The sequence below is a fragment of the Haliotis cracherodii genome, unplaced genomic scaffold (genome assembly GCF_022045235.1).
Source record: "Haliotis cracherodii isolate W230 unplaced genomic scaffold, xgHalCrac1.p SCAF_8, whole genome shotgun sequence".
NCBI lineage: Eukaryota > Metazoa > Mollusca > Gastropoda > Lepetellida > Haliotidae > Haliotis > Haliotis cracherodii.
The window spans coordinates 20032850-20055915 of NW_027266341.1; the positions used below are offsets into that span (position 1 = coordinate 20032850).

Consider the following 23066-nt stretch of genomic DNA (forward strand, 5'->3'; position numbering starts at 1 on the left):
TCCGTCCTGGCTTCTGAAGCCAGCGGGCACAGGGGGTTATTATATACAGCTACGGGCTGTTCAAAGGTGACTTTATTGCAGATGCTGACCAACGCTATCAGTGACTTTTGTCCATGTTGTAGTAGGCAGATATAGTAAATCTATATATACAACATTGCAGTTTGATGAGCAAGGAGATAACTTTTGATAACATACCGATTAGGGGCTTATTAGACAGTATATGCAGCCCTTTGTGAAGATGATGTATAGCACTGACGAGTACACATGTAACAGTAATGTAGGTTAATCAGACTTTGATCTGTGTCAATTTCACAAGAGTGTGAAGTAGTACAATGTAGGTGAGAGTAAATGCGTTTCATAACGATAGTCAGCTGCCAATCTATATTTTTTTACCTTATTTCAGTTGATGAAAAACATTCTACGTGCCTTTGTGATACTGTACTTCGGGGAATGGATCATAGCGATGAGTGTACATGTTACAGTCAATGTTTAAATGAAGTCAGTTGGTACATTCCACTGTTTGTTTACAAATTGAATGAAACTTTCAGTATTTTCTTCTCCTTCAAATGATGTAGATGCAAAAATAAAATAAAAATCATATGCATGAGAAGAATATAAACATGGTAAACAACTGTAAGAATTTATTGACTATGTGTTGCAATGAATTGGAGTAATAGTTGAAGAACAACATAAATCAGTAAAGACATGACTAACTTTATTAACTCCTAATCATGTTCACAAAGGTAAAGTGTGCGTGCGTGCGTGTATGTGTGCATGCGTGCGTTCGTGTAGGCGTTTTGAGACTGAGCACTTTGTATATTTACCTTCCTTTTGCTAAGGGGCTTACTGTCAATGTATTCGCATATTAATACACACTGCTATTTAGAAAGTGGTCAACTGTAATAAAGGTTATATCTGGGTCAACACTTTCTTAGCAAAGTACAGATTCTAGTAGTTATTAGGATTGTGTGCACCTCTGGCATTGTGTATTAGTAGCTTTCGGCCATGGGAGCCGTGCCAATTTACACTTGTCAGAGGGGTACACAAAGTACGTGATCTAGACTACCAGTGGTCGGACTTTCATTTTGTAGAAGCCGCGGTGGCAGAGTGGGTTAGATCGATGACTTTGTGTGGTGGCGATTAGGTGCCTTGCTATGGCAATGTGGGTTCGAATCCCGGATGGGACTCAATAAATACTAGAATCTGTACTTTACTAAGAAAGTGTTATCCCAAATATAACATTTGTTATTTTCGCATATTGCAATAACGACAAGGACATTTTGTTTTAAGGCATATATCTCACTCACTCACTCACTCACTCACTCACTGGTGGTATGTATTACGGAGTCCCCCTACACTATATGTAGAAGTCAGGGCTGACATAAATATTTAATGTTATGATATTAATAAATTAGTTACCATTAGGAACAAGGCGAATGAAAATTGATTTCATGTATCTAGTATATTTAACAGCTGTTTATGTAGAAAAAAAGACACGTGTTCTAATTCGCGTTTAAAGGTGTGAAGTGATAAATGCTAAAAAATATTGTAACCTTTAATCTCTTTTGATGTTAATTAGATACGAAGTCCAGGATCTGATATCATTCCATTTCAATGTTATCAATATGTCATGTGCATATTATCGTTGACATGTGCACTTCCATTGAACTGTGACTTTAGATTCTGACAAAGGAGGGGGGTGAGTTAGCCTAGTTACTCCGAACACCCGGGTTCGATTCCCGACATGGGTACACTGTGAAGCCCATTTCTAGCGTTCACCGCTGTGATATTGCTGGAATATTGCTAAACGCGGCGTAAAACTCAACTCTCTCACTCACTCACTTTGATAAACTGCAGGGCAAAAGAAAGCATACCAAGTTTGTAATTGAAAATTAAATGAACAGTTGTTTAATTACATTATACAACAGTGTGTAAAAGTCATCTATGGCTGGGTAAATGTTTGAAGAAAAAAGATATATTGGTTCAATGAAAACTGGGGTAAGAAATAAAATTGCAACCACGTGACCCCTACATGATTGAAATTTGTGCCGAAAAAAACATCAAAGGTAAGATATCTAATATAACCATCAGCAGAGGTTTATTGTGCGAATTTTTATTTTTAATTTTTAAAAGTTTCAAATCACAATATATTTTTAAAAATATAACCTTGTTAAAGTATTCAGGAGTGCTGACTAAACGCCCGTACATTTTATTATTTTTTATATCGCTAACTTGAGATACTTTCAATTGACAATCAACACCTGACAAATTTAAGTCAAACGTAAGTGAGAGGTACAGTTTCTATAACTTATCAATTAAATCAATGTCAGACCATCAAACACAAACATCTTTAACAAATAGGAGTAACACTGCGGTGTCGGCCTTTTATTTATCCCCAGGACTCAATGTTGAGGGCTGAGAACGACCCACGTCTGTCAATCGCCATGGAAAGAGGACAACTGGTAATGTTTATGGTTTGTTTGTTGTTTAACGCCGCACTCAGCAATATTCCAGCTATATGATGGCGGTCTGTATAATAATCGAGTCTGGACCAGACAGTCCAGTGATTGACACCATGAGCATCGATCCACGCAATTGGGATCGATGACATGCATCAACCAAGTCAGTGAGCCTGACCACCCGATCCCGTTAGTCGCCTTTTACGACAAGCATAGTCGCCTTTTACTGCAAGTATGGGTTGCTGAAGACCTATTCTACCCCGGAATCTATATCTCATGCCTATTAAAAAAATGTAACACTCGATATAGATAAAGATGAGATGTCACTGTATAATGATTCACCCTGACTGGGCTGGATCAACACAATATACACACCTGTGTATTTCACAAACGTGGCGACCCGTGAAAATCCGAGTTAGAATAGGTCTTCAGCAACCCAGGGCGAAAATGTTTGTCGTGAGAAGCGGCTAACGGGATCGGGTTGTCAGACTCGCTGACTTGGTTGATGCATGTCATCATATCCCAATTGCGTGGATCGATGCTCATGATGACAATCCCTGGATTGTGTGGTCCAGACTCGATTATTTACCGACCGCCTTCATACAGCTTGAATATTGCTTAGTGCGGCGTTAAACAACAAACAAACAAAAACTAACGTGGTCCAAGCTGACACGCTCTAAAATATTATACTGAACTTACTGTTCAAAGCAGCGTGACATTCACTCTCTCACTCACAGAGCCGAGCGTACGTGTGTGTGTGTGTGTGTGTGTGTGTGTGTGTGTGTGTGTGTGTGTGTGTGTGTGTGTGTGAAAGTTGGTAAGTTTGGGAAAGTTATCGGCTTATGAAGAATGTATATATTTTCCTTTACACTTTGTCCACTTGACTGTAAGAGGTACTGACTAATCGCTTGGGACATTATGCAGCAAAACGTTTTTATCCGGAACCTCACAAACTATGTAGATCTCAGATCTCTCTATATTTCGTTCATCAGAACATACGAGTAAACGTCGGTTCGTGAGAATGGACAACCCGGGCCTCCCTGGCTGGTTCCTGTTCTCGAGCATGCCTTTAGGCTTGGACATAACATTATTTAGCAAAAGATATTTGAAAAATTAACCAGAACTTTTTGTAGTTTGTATTGTCTCATTGTCGCGTTGTCGAGCATTTTAACGTCTTCTGTCACACATTTTGGATGTGGCGACAATGCGACAAAGCCACATATTTTGACCTTGAAAAATGTCGCATTGTTGCCCTTTGGAAAAATGAAAAAGATTATTCTAAGCGCGACACTGCGACAACGCGACAATGCGACAAATGGCCAAAATGTCGCGTTGTCGCATTGTCGCGATTTAGTTCATTTTGACACGTTTTGCTTGTTTTTGTATGGGCGAAAATGCGACAACGCGACTACGTCCCTTCTAGGATTTCATAGTATTTACGCTGCGTGAGTCACCCTCATGTGCCCTGCTGCACGCGTTATGTGTTGTTGATCATAATTCACTTGCACCAAACTCCGTCACGAGGACCATCTTTACGATGCGTGGGGCAAGGCTCTGTACTGTTTTATTGGCTTCCAAACGAGCTTTTGTAACCAATCGCTTGTGAGGTTTTAGCTACATGCTGAAGGGGATATTAGAGAATATGTCACTTGAACCAGAGACCAAATACGGTATATGGTCTCTGCTTGAACAAGGACACATATCACGTGTGGTTTTCATGTTGTTTATCAAAAGATTATCTAATCCTATTATCTATCTTCAATATGAGTGAGTGAGTGAGTGAGTGAGTATGGCTTTAGGCCGCTTTTAGCAATATTCACGACCGGGGACACCAGAAATGGGCTTCACACAATATACCCTGTGGATCTTCGGCATGACGAGCAAACGCTTTAACCACTAGACTACCCCACCAACCCTCTTGGTTATGAGTATGGTTTCCAGCAATATCACGGCGGGGGACACCAGAAATGGGCTTCACACATTGTACCCATGTTGGGGATCAAACCCGGGGCTTAGATATGACTGGTGAATGCTTTAACCACAAGGCTACCCCACCGCCCTTTTCAATATAAACATTGTTACAGATGACACAAAGTAACACAATCTGTTACACATATTACTTTCGAAACTTGTAAGGTTAAAACTTAAAAATAATTAATAGTAAATTTCACACCCTTCTGTAGCTCATGTTGATGATAACATGTCCATAAATTATAAAATGAGGGTTCGAACCTCTCTAGTATTATGTGTTTTCTGACAATAAATGAAATTTTGAAAAATTAGTGCGCATTAATTGAAATGTGGCTACAGGAAAAGATGGGTAGGAATAATTGGCAATGACTGTCCATTCGTGAAAATAAGGGATAATTTAAACAATAGAATGACGCGACAGACGAGTTTTTAACGAAGGTACTCGTTATGAGGTTTCACTGAATATATTTTTGTTTAATTTTATATTCCATTGTTTTTAAGCCTCCGTGGTCGAGTGGATAGCGCGTCTGCCTGGAGAGCGGAAGGCAGGGATTTCTGCCCTTCCTGGCGCTCAGCATTATGGGAATAAAACAAAGAGTGGTAAAGACAGGAATGATCAAGTAAGACACACACACGTGCCTTAATCTTGAACGCGACGTTAAACCCATTTCACACCACCTCATACAGATACTGCGGCTGAGCTTGTATACAATAGCGGATGAGAGAGATACGGATATTTCAGTGGCGCATCCCTCGGCCTACCACGTATCTTGTTTAAACATCAATAACATCAACGATTGGGGAGTTTTGGGTCCGTAAAACCAGAAAAACCAAAACACAATTCTGTTTCTGTCCCTGTGACAGCGATACAAAAAATTCATACCCCTGATACATCAACGTTTATATATCCCTTTAACTCATTAAGTCATGTTCGACAGAGACCACATCCTCCAACCGACAAGAACTGATCCAGGCCCTCCTATTACGATCATTTCCGGATCACGTCCCAGACGTGAAAGTTGTGGTATCACGGCGCGCACACGGCACAATAGTATGTTTTCTCGGTAGTACTGTCCAGTGGCCCTTCCGGGAACAATATGCAGTGGCGTTCTTGCAGTCATAGTGATCCCGGCCCATACATTACAGACCCTTACTAAATCTGTCATGACATCGGCATGGCTTTCGTTAGAACGCCACCAGACACGCCCACGCCTTTCCAGAAAGTCCCGAGTTAATCTGGCCTTATCTGAAAACATTACACGAGACCATCGGCGATTCCCCCCGTTTCTAAGCTCTAAACACCATTGATGTCTGGCTGGATGGTGTCGATTTGTTAACGGTGGCACAACCCGTGTCGCAGAGCAGGCAGATTAAATACATGGAAACCCTGGTTTCTGATTAATTAATCAAGTATGGCTTTTGTGTGGTTGACCTAGGGCGCCACGTGTTACTGTGGATAATAAAAATAAACTTTACTTATGGCTCAGAGCGATTTGACAGCCTTTCACTGAAATGTCCAAATCAAGAATGACCTCATATCCACGTGCACGGCGGAATTGCATGGTCCACGTGCAATATTTCGGGTGTGCTGGGACTTCCGGTTTGGATTCCTGAACCGTTCCATCTCTGGCAGTCATTTTTTTTAAAGCTGATTTGTCTTCTGCCGACCGATCTTAACATTTTTACTTCATTTTGATTCTATACCCCAGGGATATCCTACAGGCGTCCCTCGTTAATGCTTTTAAGAATGTCTTTTCCAATTATATGTACGTCAGTAAGCGATTCACGAAAAGTGTGTTGAACACATACATTTTTTTTATTAATGACAAAATACCTTAGGGGAGAAATTGTTAAAAATATATAACTTATTTATGAGGAAATTTATTTGTTCAACCAAACCCGGGGGGCACGGGTGGCCAAGTCGTCTAAGGCGCCGCGATTCGCTGTGCAGAGTTGCGTCCCTTGGGCACGCCAGAAACCTATGATTGTGGGTTCGAATCCCGGTTCGCCCCAATTATGTTTCTAGGTTTGTCAGCACCATACCCGTGCTCGTGGGTTTCACCGAAGTGGTAAACGTCTGAGACCTGCTTCACTTCGGGCTTTCCTCCCACATTAAGCTGACACGCCGTGATATAACTGGAATAATGTTAAAAGCTCACTCACTCACTCACTCACCCAAACCCTCGGGAGCGTGTGTTGTCCTTTACATACTTCTAGACTGATATTTTACAGCCTCATCCATGAACCAGTATTGGCGCAGAGATAATTGCGCCTCGGGGAAGGAATCGGTCCAAATATTTTACAGACAGTGATACATAAATTCGTCATTATTAAGGTATAGATAAAAATTTGATATTAAAACGGAATGTCTCTAAACGTAGCTACAGATGTAGACGTTGTACGGGCAGTTGAGTATTCAGTATTCAGTTATCCCTTTAATGACGAGAGAAGGGACATGGCATCTGCGTATCACGGTACGACAGTAGTCAAGACCACAACCTATACCCTAACGCGGGACGTTGAGACACTTTACCCGGAAGTAAACTACCGGCCAAAAGAAAGTATACACTCAGGCTTGATGGTAGCTAAAACTTAAACAAACAGGAAATGGTTACTGGATGGCGATGTAATGAGCGGAGTGAAGCAGGTATTGTCACGATCAGTTGGAGTTGGTTCACAGATACCTGACATTCAGCCTTGTAAAGTTTTATTTTGATAATGTTTGTAATGTTTTGGTCAAATCTAAGTTTTCAATTCTATACTTTCTTTTGCCTGGCAGTTTATATTCGGATTAAAGCACAGCAGTGTCTGGTCCAAACGGAGTCATCTTGTGATGAGAATGCCCTGGTGTGAGCTCCACTTTGTGTCTTTAATTAATTAATAAACTATAAAAACTCTAGGATAGCGTTCGTCTGGTCCTCGACCAAAGACGTGCCCATTTTCGGGAGTGCATAAAATAGTAACAATTTGAAGATGTGTTTTGGAAGTACCCGATGTACACGTGTATATCGAATACCCATTTGAACACATGTATATAGTGTCTTTGGGAAGTACCTGTTTGCACGTGAGCATAGGAGTACAATTTGTAAGTCCCATATTTACAAAACCGAGCTTTTTCATAGATAAGTACCATATCTACAAAACCGAACGTTTTCATACATAAGTACCATATTTACAAAACCGAGCGTTTTCATACATAAGTACCATATTTACAAAACCGAGCGTTTTCATACATAAGTACCATATTTACAAAACCGAGCGTTTTCATACATAAGTACCATATCTACACAACCGAGCGTTTTCATACAACACACACAAATGTAATTAAATAAACGACAATCAGAACTTTGAACCCTTGGTGACCTTTACTGTACTGATCTTAACCTTCTGTGAATTCAGTCCTAACAATTATATTTGATATGTCTTATTTGCATAGCTTCTTGTCTTAATATAGTCCCTGTATATGTATGTACGCGTGTGTGTGTGTGTTAATAATGACCTTTGTCGTGTCTTAATAACCTGAGGTATGACCCTGGTCATTGGTCCAAAGCACCAAACCTGTACAAGATCAAACGTCCATAACTTGCTTATCCACTGGGAAGTAACTCAGCTTTATACCACCCAGAACAGGTGCTCGGGATCACACATCTTGCCTGCTTCAGACCAGTTGCAGGTGGTTCTGTGTATACACTGTCATGGGTGATCCCTGGCCCCAAACCAAGTGGGTTGTTTCTGCTGGTAACACCTTCAACACGTGCTCTCGCGTGTCCAACCTTTCCAAACGGGTTTCTAGGCCGCATGTGTCTTAGTCGTCTAAGGAGCAGCAATTCATTATGCAGAGTTGCCTCCCTTAGACATGACAGTATCGTATGATCGTGGGTTCGCGTCCCATAATCATTCTGGTTATGATCCTTGATTTGTCAGCCTATATTCTAGCACGTGGGATCCCTTAAAGTGGTAAAGTCCACGCTCTGTGTACCCTTGGTCTTTCCTCGACTTTAACACGCCGCGGTATTACTGAAGTATGTTTCAAAGCGGCGTTTAACCGAACACACTCACTCACAAAATTGAAACAAGCAAGAGGTATTTTTATAATTTTTTATTTTGATTTTCTCTCATTTCCCACTATCTTGACACACAATCAAGACACCGGTTCGTGGACATGTGATGGCTTGACCACCTCATACACAATTTGATGTATCAACGGACACGTGGTGACCCAGTATTCGATCACAACTGAAGCACTTATGTCTTTTGATTAGAGTAAATTCTCCATAGTCAGTGAACTCCCAGCACACTCCCTGAATTGGTTGCATTACTATTTCCGTAAAGTGAGATCCCCTTAGTCCGGAAACTTCGACTACAGCCTTTCCATGATTCATGTGAATTCGGCTTCGCTGTTTTATACGATTCCTTCAAATCAAGAGAGTAATTCAACGGCTTAATCACGAAAAGAATATAGTGGAACAGCACTACGCGAAGTGTATATAATAATTGTTGCATATACCTTATTTTATATCTCCCTGTTCCACAGAACGAGATGATGTTATGATATACATGACTCGAGGCTTCGTTATATATACAATATCCACAGGCAAGATGGTCAATATGTGTGATTTAATAAAAGAATTAGTCATCTGGTGAAAAAATGGCAAAAATGGCAAAAATGGCAAAAAAGAGTTTTGTATGGATTGACAAACTTGTGAATCGGTTGCTACACATCCTTTTGACTTATCTTTATCTGTTTCTTACCTCTTATTATTGGGGAGGTTCAAATGTCTCACTTTTTAAATTTTGGATCGGTAGATAGGTGAACTTAGTACTTAAGAAGGGAAAGCCACAGTCTCATCAAAGGAATGGCCTCATTAGCGATACATGCGATACGATAGCACTGGGCAGCGCGTACGGACTAGAGACAGACTCATTCAGACTTGAAGACTGGCAGACTCCACCTTGTGTAAACAAGGTCAAAAGGAATGACAAATCAGTTGAATATCATCTCATGTAAATCCTCGACTAATGTGAAAAACTTCCCATCAACCATTTGTCTGATGAATGTATATACCGTATTTCCTCTATCTACCCGGCCTCGATTAGAAACCCGGCGTCTATTCAGTTTAATGCCCGCACAGCAGAAAATCACTACGTTAAATGTCATAAATTAATGTGAAAGGTATAATTACTTTCATCAAATGATGGACCCAACCTCTATTAAAGACCCGGTTCATTTTTTGGACAAAGCGGTTGACTAGGCGTCAATTTGAGGCAACGTCTATTGGATCTTTGGATCTCCGGTGTTTAATACAGGAAATACGGTACACGTTACGATCCTCATCTGCCTACAGTCTACGTCGACGTTCAGCGGACTATAATATACATGTATATCCAGTTATCCGTTGTACGAAATAGCCATTTGCACAGGCTTTGTAGCCTATGAGTTCTCAAGTCTTGTGAGTAAGGTGATGTTGTTTATGCCACCGGCTGCAGTATATCAGTATATCACGCCGATCTGTAAATAAGTGAATCTAGACCAGAGAACGAGTGACGGAAGGCATGCGCAACGACCGACGCCATCAGCCAAATCAAAGAGACCACTCGATATCCATATATTTCCGCTTTTAGGGTCGTACGCTCCACGATTTTAAACCATTGCCGATAGGGAATCTGACGAGAATATAAAATAACATCGCTAGATAATTGCGAGACCCGTGAAGATTCGGGGTAGAATAGGTCTTCAGCAACCCATTTTTGCAGTAAAAGGCGACTATGCTTGTCGTAAGAGGCGACTAACGGGATTAGGTGGTCAGGCTCGATGACTTGGTTGATGTTTGTCATCGTATCCCAGTTGCGTGGATCGATGCTTATAATGTCAATGACTGGATTGTCTGGTCCAGACTCGATTATTTACAGACCATCGTCATATACCTGGAATATTGCCGACTGCGGCGTTAAACAACAAACAAATAAACAAACAAACAAACAAACAAAAACATAATTGCGTTGACAAGGTTTCACTTTAGGTATAGTCGTTTTCAAAATTCAGAATTTCCAAATCACGTTTAGCGTGCCTTTTGATATAAATTCGTGAACATTCAACGTGTTCATGCTTGGTAAGTCCTCCATCTTGAACGTTCCAGGATACGGTGAGATGAAGTCTCCATCACTCTGCATATGGCACCCGGAACTCACAAGCGTACTTCTGTCCATTATCAGTTCTTACAATGACATGCAAAACAGAACTTAACAGTCACACACCCTGAGTTTTTGAACCTCGTCGGAGTGGGTTCCAGAATCGACTTGACAGTGAGGATGTCTTTCGGCTCACATCGGAAGTGTGTGATTTTGTAAAGAAATCACGGACATGAATCAGCATCCTTACTCATAAAATCTCTCAGAAATTAAATAGTTAACTGCGTAAAAAACATTTGGCAACATTGGTCTGTCAATTTCAGCGACGGATGTCACCAGGTCTAATGAGAATATTTACGCATGCGCACTATAAAAACAACCAACAACGACCACTCGGGCCACTCCGAGATCCGAACGGGCATCCTACATTTGCCGTAATGGGATGAGTGGTGCCGAATGCAGTCAACTCGGTTTTTGCATTTTTCGCTTCCTCTGAATCTTCTCCTTGAGTGAAGGGGCAAGTTTGACAGTGGAAGGTCTGTCATAGATCTCCTCAATCTTCTCCGGACTAGTTTTGAAGGTGTGTATAATCTCCAGCTGTAGTAACTGCCCTGACAGATCAGTCACCTCATGCTCCAACTTACTCAAATTCTCGCTAAACTTATCCAAATCACATTTCAAGGAGCTGTAGGATTTCTCACTCATTTCAACCTTCTCCTCCAGGATGACCTTCTCCTGCGCCTTCACCACAATATCGTCCTCAATCTTGGTCAATTCTTTTTCAATTTCTCCCAGAAACTGTTCCAGTTCTCTAACCTGCTTCAAAAGTTTGGATCTCTTCATCTGCAAGGCGTAATTCCGTTTCGTTTGTGAAAGGGTAATTTTTAAAAAGTCAACCATGCTCTCCTTCTGCTGTTTTTCCACATGCTTACATTTCTTCTCGTTCTGGGTCCCTTCCAGCTGCCCCTCGAGACAGTTCAGCTCCGTCTCAATCTTCTGAAGCTTCTCCCGGTTGTTCTTGAGCATGATGTAAGAGGACTTCACGGTTTTCCCAATCCTCTTCTGCTTCTGTTTCTGGTCTCGCAGATCGTCTTCCCGCCTTTTTGTGATGGATCTCGTCTGCTTGATGTAGTTGTTGATCTCGTACATGTAAGTCTCGTCTCTCTGAATCCACTGACGCGCTAGGTCACACATTGTATCAATCTTGGAAGTCACGTCACACACGAATCTCAGAATAGGAAAGGCTTTGAGGTCACAGGAAACAAGAATCCTTTCTGAAAACTCAGTTGTGTCGTATAAATCTTGATGAAGGCCGCCATTGAAACTTTTGAGAAGAATTTGTGTGTTTGTCAGGATCTTTTCTATAGAAGTCAGATAGCCTGATACATCATCAGTATATTTGACACTGACATCCAACTGAACGGTGGAATCGTGGTAACTGATGCAATTCATTTTAAGTCTATTAAGAACGGTTTGCTGAAACGAGTGAAGGAGAACTCTAAGGCTGTCGCTCGTTGACTTCACATTGTCCCAGTATTCAGTTAAAAACATGATGCTCTCGGGGTCGCCAACCACCTCCCTCAGCTGGTTCAGGAGAGACACAATCCTCATCTCAGCGTCTATCACCTCAAGTTTCTGATTATGTTTCCGCAATTCATTGTTCCCCTGAAGAAAATGACTGTCACATCGCTTCAGGTACTCCTCGAAGTTGTCGTCTGATACCTCTTCGCACTGGTAGTACGTGACCTTGACCCTGGCAAGCTCGACCTCGACCTCGTTGATCTTACCCCGAAGGAATTCTAGCCCCTCAAGATACACTCTCTGTAGTCCAGGTCGTGCTGTCATCGTCGGCTTAGGAGAGTCCTACAAATAGAAGAAACATAGTTAGATACTTTGATAACAGCCACCATAGCTACATCTCTTATAGCCGATTATTCTTCTCAAATTGAGTAAGTGAATGCTGTTTTACGCCCCAGCAATATATCAGCTATATCATGCCGACCTGTAACTAAGCCAGTCTAGACCAGGCAACGAGTGACAGACGTCATCAGCCAAGTCAAAAGACTGACCACCAGATCCCCATTTTAGGGTCGGGTGATCCACTTAGATGGATATCCACTGGAAGAGACTGGGGCTTATCTCTGACCTATATAGCATCGATGAGAGTCCACATTATCGTGATACTGACTTCCCGTACATACGAGACGCTGGGATATGCTAATAATTAATATCTACCTATTGGCTCAGGATGACCTTGATGGCGTGGACATTGAATCAGTTTTACTTATGGTGCTAATGTCCCCGACTAAACTAAAACAGACTGTTGAGATTAGCTGCCGGGCAAAGAAAGGTTTACATCCATGTTTGAGAAATGGTTACACGATGGTAATGTATTTAATTTTGGTAATTGTGTTTTGCAGTGTTTCGGCGACTGTTCAGCCCAGTAACGTTTTGATCACGTTTGTAATTTTTTGATGACATCCAATATTACGGATTACGGATTACAGATTACGGATTTTTGGCCCCAAAACTGAGGTCGTTGGGTCGAAATAATTCAAATTTCAAATATTGTTTTCGTTTCCTCACAAGTAGGTTTAAAAATAAATGTTCAACAAGTTTTAATTGTAGTATTTTGAATAATTCATTTATATGGATAGCGACAGTAAATGAGTTTGATTTTTTAGACATTTACGAGTAGTTATTTCTGGTTGACGGAATATAAAACCCCACTGCTTTTCAGTTCTTTGTGTTTTTCACATTTCATATTTTTAGGGGGAGTCGGCCGGTTCCTGAACCAAGTTTTGAAAATGGCAGGCCAAGCTGGTAGTTTCGACAATCATCCAGGCGATGATATAGATTGTAGCATTGATTATATTGAGCTAGATATAGGTATTTAATCAAATGTATTGCCTGCGGTGTTACTTAAATGCGCCGTCCATGTACTGGACCTTCATATACCCAAATATGAGTGAGTGAGTTTGGTTTAACGTTTAACAGCATTTTGTTTGATGGGCATTACTTAGAAGTTGACGGATGACAAGATAGACACAACTTTTATGGATAACAACTTCTTTAATACTGTGAAAAGCGACGTTTCGGTATAGATCCTTATACCGTGAAGCAAGGTATAAGGATCTATACCGAAACGTCGCTTATCACAGTATTAAAGAAGTTGTTATCCATAAAAGTTGTGTCTATCTTGTTTAACAGCATTGTTTCAGTTATACCACATGTGTGAATTCAATCTTCAAGTGTACTTTCTACATTTATATTCCCCTAATTCTTAATGGTAACCTTCATTACATCACCATTGCCTCAGTTTTACGTATGGTGCTAATGTTTTCTTTGTTTGTTGTTTAACGACGCAATCAGCAATATTCCACCTATATGACGGCGGTCTGTAAATTGTGTCCTAAGAGGCGACTGACGGGATCGGGTGGTCAGGCTTGCTGACTTGGTTGATGCATGTCATCGTATCCCAATTGTGTGGATCGATGCTCATGATGTCAATGACTGGATTGTCTGGTCCAGACTCGATCATTTACAGCCCTCCGTCATATGGCTGGAATATTGCTGAGTGCGGCGTTAAACAACAAACAAACATTTCATTCCCACACACAAATCCTGCTTTCCGTTAGGTCACACTGTCATGATCTGAAGCCATCTATCTGTATGGTGTAACTTCTTGCAGTCACTGTATCAACCCATTTGTGCTGATTTAAGTACCGCTTTGTTGCATGTTTGTGTGCAATGCTGCACTTAACAAACAAAAGACTGGCTCAATGATGAAAACTAAGGTAAAAAGAATGGACAATGGAAGTAAAACAACAGTGAAATGAGAGTTAGGAATGGCAGTTTGGAATCAATGGCAGTAAAACACACAGAGACGAAGCCTATATGGGCCTTTATTAATGTTTTACTGTTACCATGCACACACAATAACCAGCCTAATGAATGATCAAAGTAATTGAAAAAGGATTATTGCAAAATTCGTGCCATGTGAACACGTACTAAAACGAACTGCGTGTGAGTGGGTAGGTAGGTAGGTGGGTGGGCCGGTTGTCTAGCGAGTGGTAGAGTGATTGCGTGAGCGGTTGAGTGGGTGGTGAGTGAGTGGGTGGTGAGTGAGTGGGTGAGTGAGTGGGTGGGTGAGTGGTTCGGCGTTTGAATGAGTATGTGTGTGTGTGTGTGTGTGTGTGTGGGGGGGGGGGGGGGTGAGGGGTGGTGGTGGATGTCTGGCGAGTGGGTGAGTGAGTGGGTGGGTGAGTCAGTTAGTGACGTAGTGAGTGAATGTACGGTTGAGTGTGCGGTTGAGTGAGTGAGTGAGAGTGGTTCGGCGTGTGGATGAGTGTGTGTTTGTGTGTGCGTGTGTGTGTGTGTGTGTGTGGTATCTGGGGTGTGGAAGGCGGATGTCTGACTAGTGGGTGGGTGAGTGAGTGACAGTGGTTCGGCGTGTGGATGAGTGTGAGTGGGGGTGGGGTGGGGGTGGAAGGTGGATGTCTGACGAGTGGGTTGATGAGTGAGTGAGTGAGAGTGGTTCGGCGTGTGGATGAGTGAGAGTGGTGTGTGTGTGTGTGTGTGTGTGTGTGTGTGTGTGTGTGTGTGTGTGTGTGTGTGTGGTGTGGTGGGGGGTGGGGTTCAACTCATATAAACAGTCCTAGAAGTATAACACGGCGAGGAAACTAATACGACTGGGACTCCAACAAAAGGCTTCACAAATTGTACATATTAAGGATGTCTACCTCGGGACATCGGCGCGACGAGCGAACGCTAGCAATACTCATTAGATGACCAAAGTATCTTAAACTGACCATTTTTGGAATCGAACGCGCTACCACTGTGCCACCATTGTGCCACCACAATGCGCCCACAGTACAGAGATATACAGATTGAGAAAGGCTATCTACCAGCTGGGTATTTTATTGAATACCCAGTTCTGTGTTACAGCAAGGGTTAACTGATCACAAATCAGTTGATCTGGTCGAGTTGTTTCAGCGACGCCGAGATATATCCGCACGCTTTGATCCGCATCGGCAAGCCGAGCTGTCAGACTTACATAGAACCGTTATTCGGCTATTTGGGTAAATCTCTTCATCGCCGACAGCATGGCGACGGCGGCGCAGTCTCTGTTCGCCTACACGAGATAACACTGCTGGGAAAGACAATGGCTAGTGTGTTCACCTTGAAGGTCTCAGGTATCTATCCACTGTGTGACCATCTGAGGTGTCGCCTCATCATACATTGAAACCCCTTTAATCCGGATGGCGCAGGGCCTGGCGAAATCGTCCGGATTAACGAAGGAGTCAAATGGGAATGTCAAGTTGCGGAAAACTTGGAAATATTTGTATGAAACTATGAATATTCTTAGACATGTTCAAATGTTATATTTGGGATAACACAGAGTAAAGCACAGATTCTCGTACTTGTCTCAGACATGTTCAAATGTCTGACAACTGGTCATTTTTCTTTCTTACACGTTTTGGACATCTGACAGGATAAAATACATCAATATAGCTGATATGAGCGAAAAAGCCTATTTGTCGAACCAGATAATCTAAGTATGAGTAAGTCCGTGATCCAAGTTGATTTTATTTTCTATGTTTGAACTGTTTCTGTCGACATGCCTTAAGAACGTCAGCTCAGGTCAAAGACCTGCACAGGTTCAAATCCTTGCCAAATGTTTCCCGGAAACCCCTTAATTCAGCGTCTGTTATACATTTTAGCCTTACCTACTCAGCTCGTGTTGTGAGTCCAAATCATGCAGTTGTTAAATCTCTTTCATATGATCATATCTGATAACTCTCATAATTTGTAAAAAAAAAGTCATGTCTGAAATTATGCATATTCCATGGGCCCAAAAGGGCACTGATCATACCTTGTCCTTTGCGGAATAACACATGTTTGTTTGTTTGTTATTTTAACGCCGCACCCAGCAATATTCCAGCTATGTGTCGTCTCCATGTAAACAAGAGTTTGCCACTAACATGGCTATATCCCCCGCCCCTGTTGCAGAATGTATGACATAATTAAATCTAAACAAACCCTAACCTTTTTTAACCGAGGTTGTAAAAAATGAAGAGTTTGGAAACTAAGTCCATCTTGCTGCCATGGAAACGTAAAAAAATAAAAATGTCTCAAATTTCTAAATAGCAAAAGGCACCAGTTCAGCATGTACCTGACAGACCTGCACAGTTTGATGAAATATAATTGAACAGTTTATGAGTTATGCTCCGGAAACGAACCCTACCCTCACAGAACCTAAGGGGCTTGGTGGGGCTGTTCTAACCCGGAATCCCCACAGAGCCGGGAAAAACAAGTTACAGATACGTAGTAGAATTTCTTTCCGACAATAGGCGCCCGGAAAGGGTTAAACAGGTCCGGATTACCGTTCTCATTAGGAATCTTTATTTTTCGCACTCACTCAATTAAGAATTCAAGTGGGAATTGCATGGTCTTTGGTGTCATTTTTTTGTCTACTGTGAGCTGATAGCGGGTTTGAATCCAAGATTTGCGGTCCGACTATGATCCCGGCCTATCAACACCATACCCATGCTCGTGGTTACAACAAAGTGGAAAAGTTTAAGACCTACATCATTTCGGGATTTCCTCTTACATCAAGCTAAGACGCCACTATATATACCAAGTATTATTCAAAGCGGCGTTAAACCAAACTCACTCACTCACTACATATATTATAATGAAAACCGTCTATCCATTATGAGAACAATCATCTAGGTCACCAATGAGCTATCTTGATATTATGATGATTATGCCGGTGGTGGTGGTGGTGGTGGTGATGATGATGATGATGATGATGATGATGATGATGATGTTGATCGAGTTTGGGGCCGTTATTAATGACGTTGTGTATCTGTAAGTAAGTCGAAGCACCTTTATATCAAATTTCAGTTACCTCGACGCACAACTCTTATGCAGTGTAATCTTTAATGTGGAGATTAATCTTGCCTGAACAAAGACGGCTTGATATAGTGTAGTTTAGAGATTCAAATCATTACGAGGACGAGACCGTGGTGTAGATTACACAACTAGAACATATGCACTGAAACAGCTAAACGTTGTAAAACATAGACTGACGGAATAACACGGCTCGTCGAGGACTCAGTCAGGGGCCGTATTCAGAAAGACTCATAATCTTAATATATCATGAATACACAATTTCAATTTACAGAAAAGAGTGATATTCTTAGACATGCTTGGACAACAAAATGAGATTGTTAATGAATCTGTGCATTTCTACTAAGTATTTATTCCCGGGAATCTGACATCCTGCTGTAGCGGTTGCCCGTTCAGGCAAGGAGCAATACCCGATGTTATAACCTACACTGTGTGGCCTGCCTTTACCTAGCAATGTGCCACCAAGATTAATGCATGCTGAGGCTCAATCTAAGAGAACACAAATCTAAAATCTAAATGAATTAACGAATTGAAAATTGCTATTTCACTTTTGTGCCAGTGTTTTATTGTTGCCAATGTCTCTCGCGATCTACTTGTGGATTCTGTTTTATGTACAGTTAATATGTATGTCTTCAGAAAGTGAGACCGAATTAAAAAACTATCTCTCTCTAAAACCCAATGTTATGATATATTTTTTCAAATTAATCTGTCACGAATCAAAATATCTTAAAACCATTCAAATTCCATATCAAACAAAAGCCACAAAACCCTTTTCATATTCATAAACATAATACTGTATGGTGTGAATCGTAGTTCTACCATTCAGATTAAACAGATGTGACACCTTACGCAGTTCTTTGCCTCAACTTAGTTGATCCACAAATTATAAATGATGAATTCAATTTATATTCAACAACGTCCTCCTTAAGCGGTACATTATTAATCCATGACAGTACAATAATAACAATGGTTTCACAATAGGCAAGCAAACTGAGATATATGTCGTAGAATCTCTGCCTCAGCAGAGTCTGTACAAAATCCTCCTATGTGAGCGAGTGTGGTTTAACGCCGCTTTTAACAGTATTCCAGTTATATCGCGGCGTGTCAGCTTAATGTAAGCCCGAAGTGATGCAGGTCTCAGACGTTTACCACTTTGGTGAAACCCACCAGTACGGGTATGGTGCTGACAAACCTAGAACACAATCATAGGTTTCTGGCGTGCCCAAGGGACGCAACTCTGCACGGAGAATCGCGGCGCCTTAGACGACTGGGCCACCGGCGTCCCCACCTACTATGTGCCCAAACAACCGCCAGAGCAACAACAACAAAAAAGAAAAAAAACACAAAAAAACACGACTCACAGTAAGTGACATTAAATGCAAGCGACCGTGGGGGAAGAGGGGGAGTTCGGGGGAAGAGGGGGAGTTCGGGGGGAAGAGGGGGAGTTCGGGGAGTTCGGGGGAAGAAGGGGAGTTTGGGGGAAGAGGGGGAGTTCGGGGGAAGAGGGGGAGTTCGGGGGAAGACGGATAATATGCCTTAATCAGTTACTTAACTACAAGTGACAGCAAGATCTTATGACTTTTCATTTCCATATTGATAACAAATATCTACTAAAAGCAGCGTCCATTGTACGATTCCACTTGTTTAGGTCTCTATAAATCACTATCAAATAAAGATGATACCAGAAACGATGTTTCGTCTCCGAATGTTCTTCGATGATTTTCTGAATGAGTTATTTAACGATCGGTATCGCTTGTTCGGTATCCTTTCAGTTCCTTTTAAACTGGTATTACTTTCCGGATCAGTGGCTCCAAACTCGCCATTCAGCTGCATTATGACTGCGTCCCCAGATCAATTACAGGGCTCGACGTGTACAACCCCCCGATAAAGCCTGTCGGGTGCATGCAACACTCTAAAGCGAAGTGTTAGAGCAGTACGATCACCCGTCTTTGTAGTTTATGCTACGTTGTCAAAACACTGTGTCCACCCTCGCCACGTCTTGCGCGACCCTGCGTCCCTATACCGCGTCTTGGGGGTCCCGTGTCAGGGGTTTAACCCAATGTTTTAAGTAAAGATTTAGAAAGAAGTATTCTTCGGTGTGACATATATACCTTTCACACTTCAGGTAAATTTACCAATTGAGAAAGCAAGCAGTGACAGGCTTCATAACTACAACTGACGATACACAATATATTTACAGCGACGGGATATGTGCCGTGCCTCCACAAACACATATTGACTCCTTCAAAAGCCGAAAGGCCCATGTTTATGGTCCTGTTTATAATCAATATGCGTTTATACAAAGATATGATAGAACCGTATTGTTGATACGTACAAAGAACATTATACATTTTATTGACATTTTTTTATATTTACTTTAATTTAGTTTTATATTTCCGACTACAACGCCCCTGCGGGACTAGCACAACAAAACTGCCATGTTCACGTGGGCTAACGTCCTATTGGGGCTTGATTATGTGAATGCCATGTTCTAAAGGTGTTATTACATGTCTATAACGGATTGCATTCTGTAAATAACCAGCACGTGGGTTTGTGTCAGGAACAAACAGAATACCATCTGTACATATAGCACATCGGTATTAAATGGGTGGTATGTGCTGAAACATTAATATTAGACACAATACAACAAAGCGAAAATTGCTTAAACATGTATATACTGATTTAGAGAAATAAGCGAACGGTTATATAATGGGGTGGGTGGGGTGGCGGTGGAAGCATTTGTTTGGCAGCAGTGCGCATATACATATATATATATCTTGATATCAGTATATTGGTTAGCAATGTGAACACACCCGGTACTACGTTTTACTCGTGCTTAAGTTCGTTGATAAGGACATTGAACACAGCACTAAGCATTATACTGCTATACTGCTACGCGGTCCTTTATTTATTTCAATCAGTAAATGACAGAGGACATATTTTGCACACAGAGTACTATATTCTAATACAAATATTGCATTGTTTATGCCTAAATGGCTGGAAGAAGTTGTATCAGTAGTACTATTAAGGCGACGATCCGCCCTGGTGTAACTGGTTATAGCTATTATCAAATGATATCTTTGGCAAAAGAAAACATGAAAAAGAAATGTTTATCATCGTTTTACGGGTCATTATATTTTTTTACCGGTTCCAAATTCCTAATTTAGTCCTCAGTTAGAGTTATCTCACCTTTGTTGGAATTAAATATTCACTCTTAAAGTAGTGTACCTGAATGTCTTTCTTAACTTGCTTTCACGAAAACAAGACCAAAACGGAGTTGTGGTAAAAAAAACCCACCCCTTCCCCATTCTCAAAGAGCCTATTCGCCATGTCATTTTAAACATCTTGAATTGACGAGAACTATTTTTTGTGTAGCCTTTGTTAGCAAGTGGATATGATAACGTCCCCAACCTCACTCAGACCACAACGACACCCTCAATCGAACACACCCCACTTAGTCAACCACGACACCCTCAATCCTACACACTCCACTCAGTCAACCACGACACCCTCAATCCTACACACCCCACTTAGTCAACCACGACACCCTCAATCCTACACACTCCACTCAGTCAACCACGACACCCTAAACCCACCCCACCCCACTCAGTCAACCACGACACCCTCAACCCACCCCACTCCACTCAGTCAACCACGACACCCCCAACCCTACACACTCCACTGTCAACCACGGCACCCTCAACCCACCCCACTCAGTCAACCACGGCACCCTCAACCCACACCATCCCACTCAGTCAACCACGACACCCTCAACCCACCCCACTCCACTCAGTCAACCACGACACCCCCAACCCTACACACTCCACTGTCAACCACGGCACCCTCAACCCACCCCACTCAGTCAACCACGGCACCCTCAACCCACCCCACTCAGTCAACCACGACACCCTCAACCCCACCCACCCCGAAGCCTTCATCAGGCGCCCTCTTCCCCCCAACTCCACACGCTCACACCAGCTGCAGGGACCCACCCTCCCAAACACGCTCTCACACACTGACACATTCTCTACTGTACAATATAGGTTTAGGGAGATTTTATAAGCTCATTTTCGTGACGGGTATGTCCACGAAGGGATTATACCGGATTATTTAGGCGCAAAACATCCGCGATGTAACTGTTATATCACGCCCCACCATAATTTACAATACAACATGTTTACATCTGAAACCGTGTCTATCAAATATTTCTCTGGGTAAGGAGGTAATAAAAACCAAGTCAACAAAGGAGTGTTCAATAGTTAAATCCTCCATTCAGCACTGAGAAAAATAATACTAATACGTACTTCATTAAGAGTTCGGGTGGATGATAAACAATACTAATTAGTACCAAACACTCAAGCTGACAAGATGACAATATCTAATCAACGCTTAAATACTTAGGCGTACGTGTGGGCCTTCCATTAATAGGTATATGTGTTGAAGCCATTGAGGCTTAGCTAGCGTATAGGCCGTACATAGTAGGGCCGACAACGCCATGTGGAGTAAACAGACTACAGATCTACAGTAAACAATAAACACCAACCTCCATACTCTCATCCGTGTCCGGCTCTGTCATGATTCACCTGTAATCAGCGGGGACTTCTAACACAACAGGTAAACTCAGGTAACATTGAAAAAAGTGTCCCAGGTAGAAAACACGTACCTATCCCCGATATTATTATCCAAACAGGTAACACAGACACCGGTGCCCGTTACCTGAACACAGTCAGCGTTCCAGGTGAGTGACACCTTTGTTCTCACAGGTAGATTACAGGTAAACGCGGTGTTATTCTACCTGCCAGGTAGAGCCATGGAGAGAACCATAACACTCAGGTCAAACATAATATTAGCTGATTGGTCTAACATCTAGCCCGCAGGCCATGTAGAAGTGGTCACACAAACCTACTAAGGTGAGCGCTGCGATTTCTAATTATCGATCTGTGGTTAATCGATACAAATGGACAAGAACGCTACACCTCCTATTCTCTAGTGCTGTTCGGCACGACGAACAACGCCGAGCAAATACTTGATCAAATCGAGTTACCAATCGGAAAAACTCGTGTGTGTTTCATGCAACTCGGGATCGTTTCAATTCAGGAATACTGTTCCCACGAAATGATAAACTGTACAAGAGGAACCGACAAGAGTCTAGTCAATGGAGCTAATCGACTTTAGATGTAAGCCTTGATAGCGCTGGTAGGACCTGCCACGGCCAGTGTTTGAACTTAAGGTCAACAGGTGTCTAAATAGCATGTGTTAACGGTAAAAATTAATATACAGCTGGTCACAGTACTGAACAATAGAACTGAAACGATTTACTTCTTAACTTGACAATAACCAGGAGAAATGTGATCCCACGCTTCTTCTCAGGTATCCTAATTTATGAGTACGAATGAAAGATGACCGTTTCGCTTTTCACTGTGAGGTTAATACGTGCAACAGATATTTCGATCTGTCGATGGTTTGTTTGTTTGTTATTTAACGCCGCACTCAGCAATATTCCAGCCATATGACAACAATCTGTTAATAATCGAGTCTGGACTAGACAATCCAGTGATTGACATCATGATCATCGATCCATGCAATTAGGAT

At 41.9% G+C, this 23066-nt stretch overlaps 1 protein-coding gene across 2 annotated transcripts in view; it reads right to left on the reverse strand.

The window, feature by feature from the left end:
• Positions 1–10182: 10182 nt before the first annotated feature.
• The window catches only part of LOC139450403 (CAP-Gly domain-containing linker protein 1-like), a 45459-nt gene continuing 32575 nt past the window's right edge, over positions 10183–23066 (reverse strand). The window contains exons 1-2 of one of the 2 annotated variants that reach the window (XM_071232095.1): positions 22018–22088; positions 10183–12422 (exon numbers count right to left, since the gene is read on the reverse strand). In XM_071232095.1, coding sequence (XP_071088196.1) covers positions 11022–12422; positions 22018–22050 — 1434 coding nt within the window. In that variant the 5' untranslated portion in view covers positions 22051–22088 and the 3' untranslated portion in view covers positions 10183–11021. Of the gene's footprint in view, positions 12423–22017; positions 22089–23066 lie in introns of those variants that run through there. The other variant, XM_071232094.1, reaches the window with a different exon arrangement.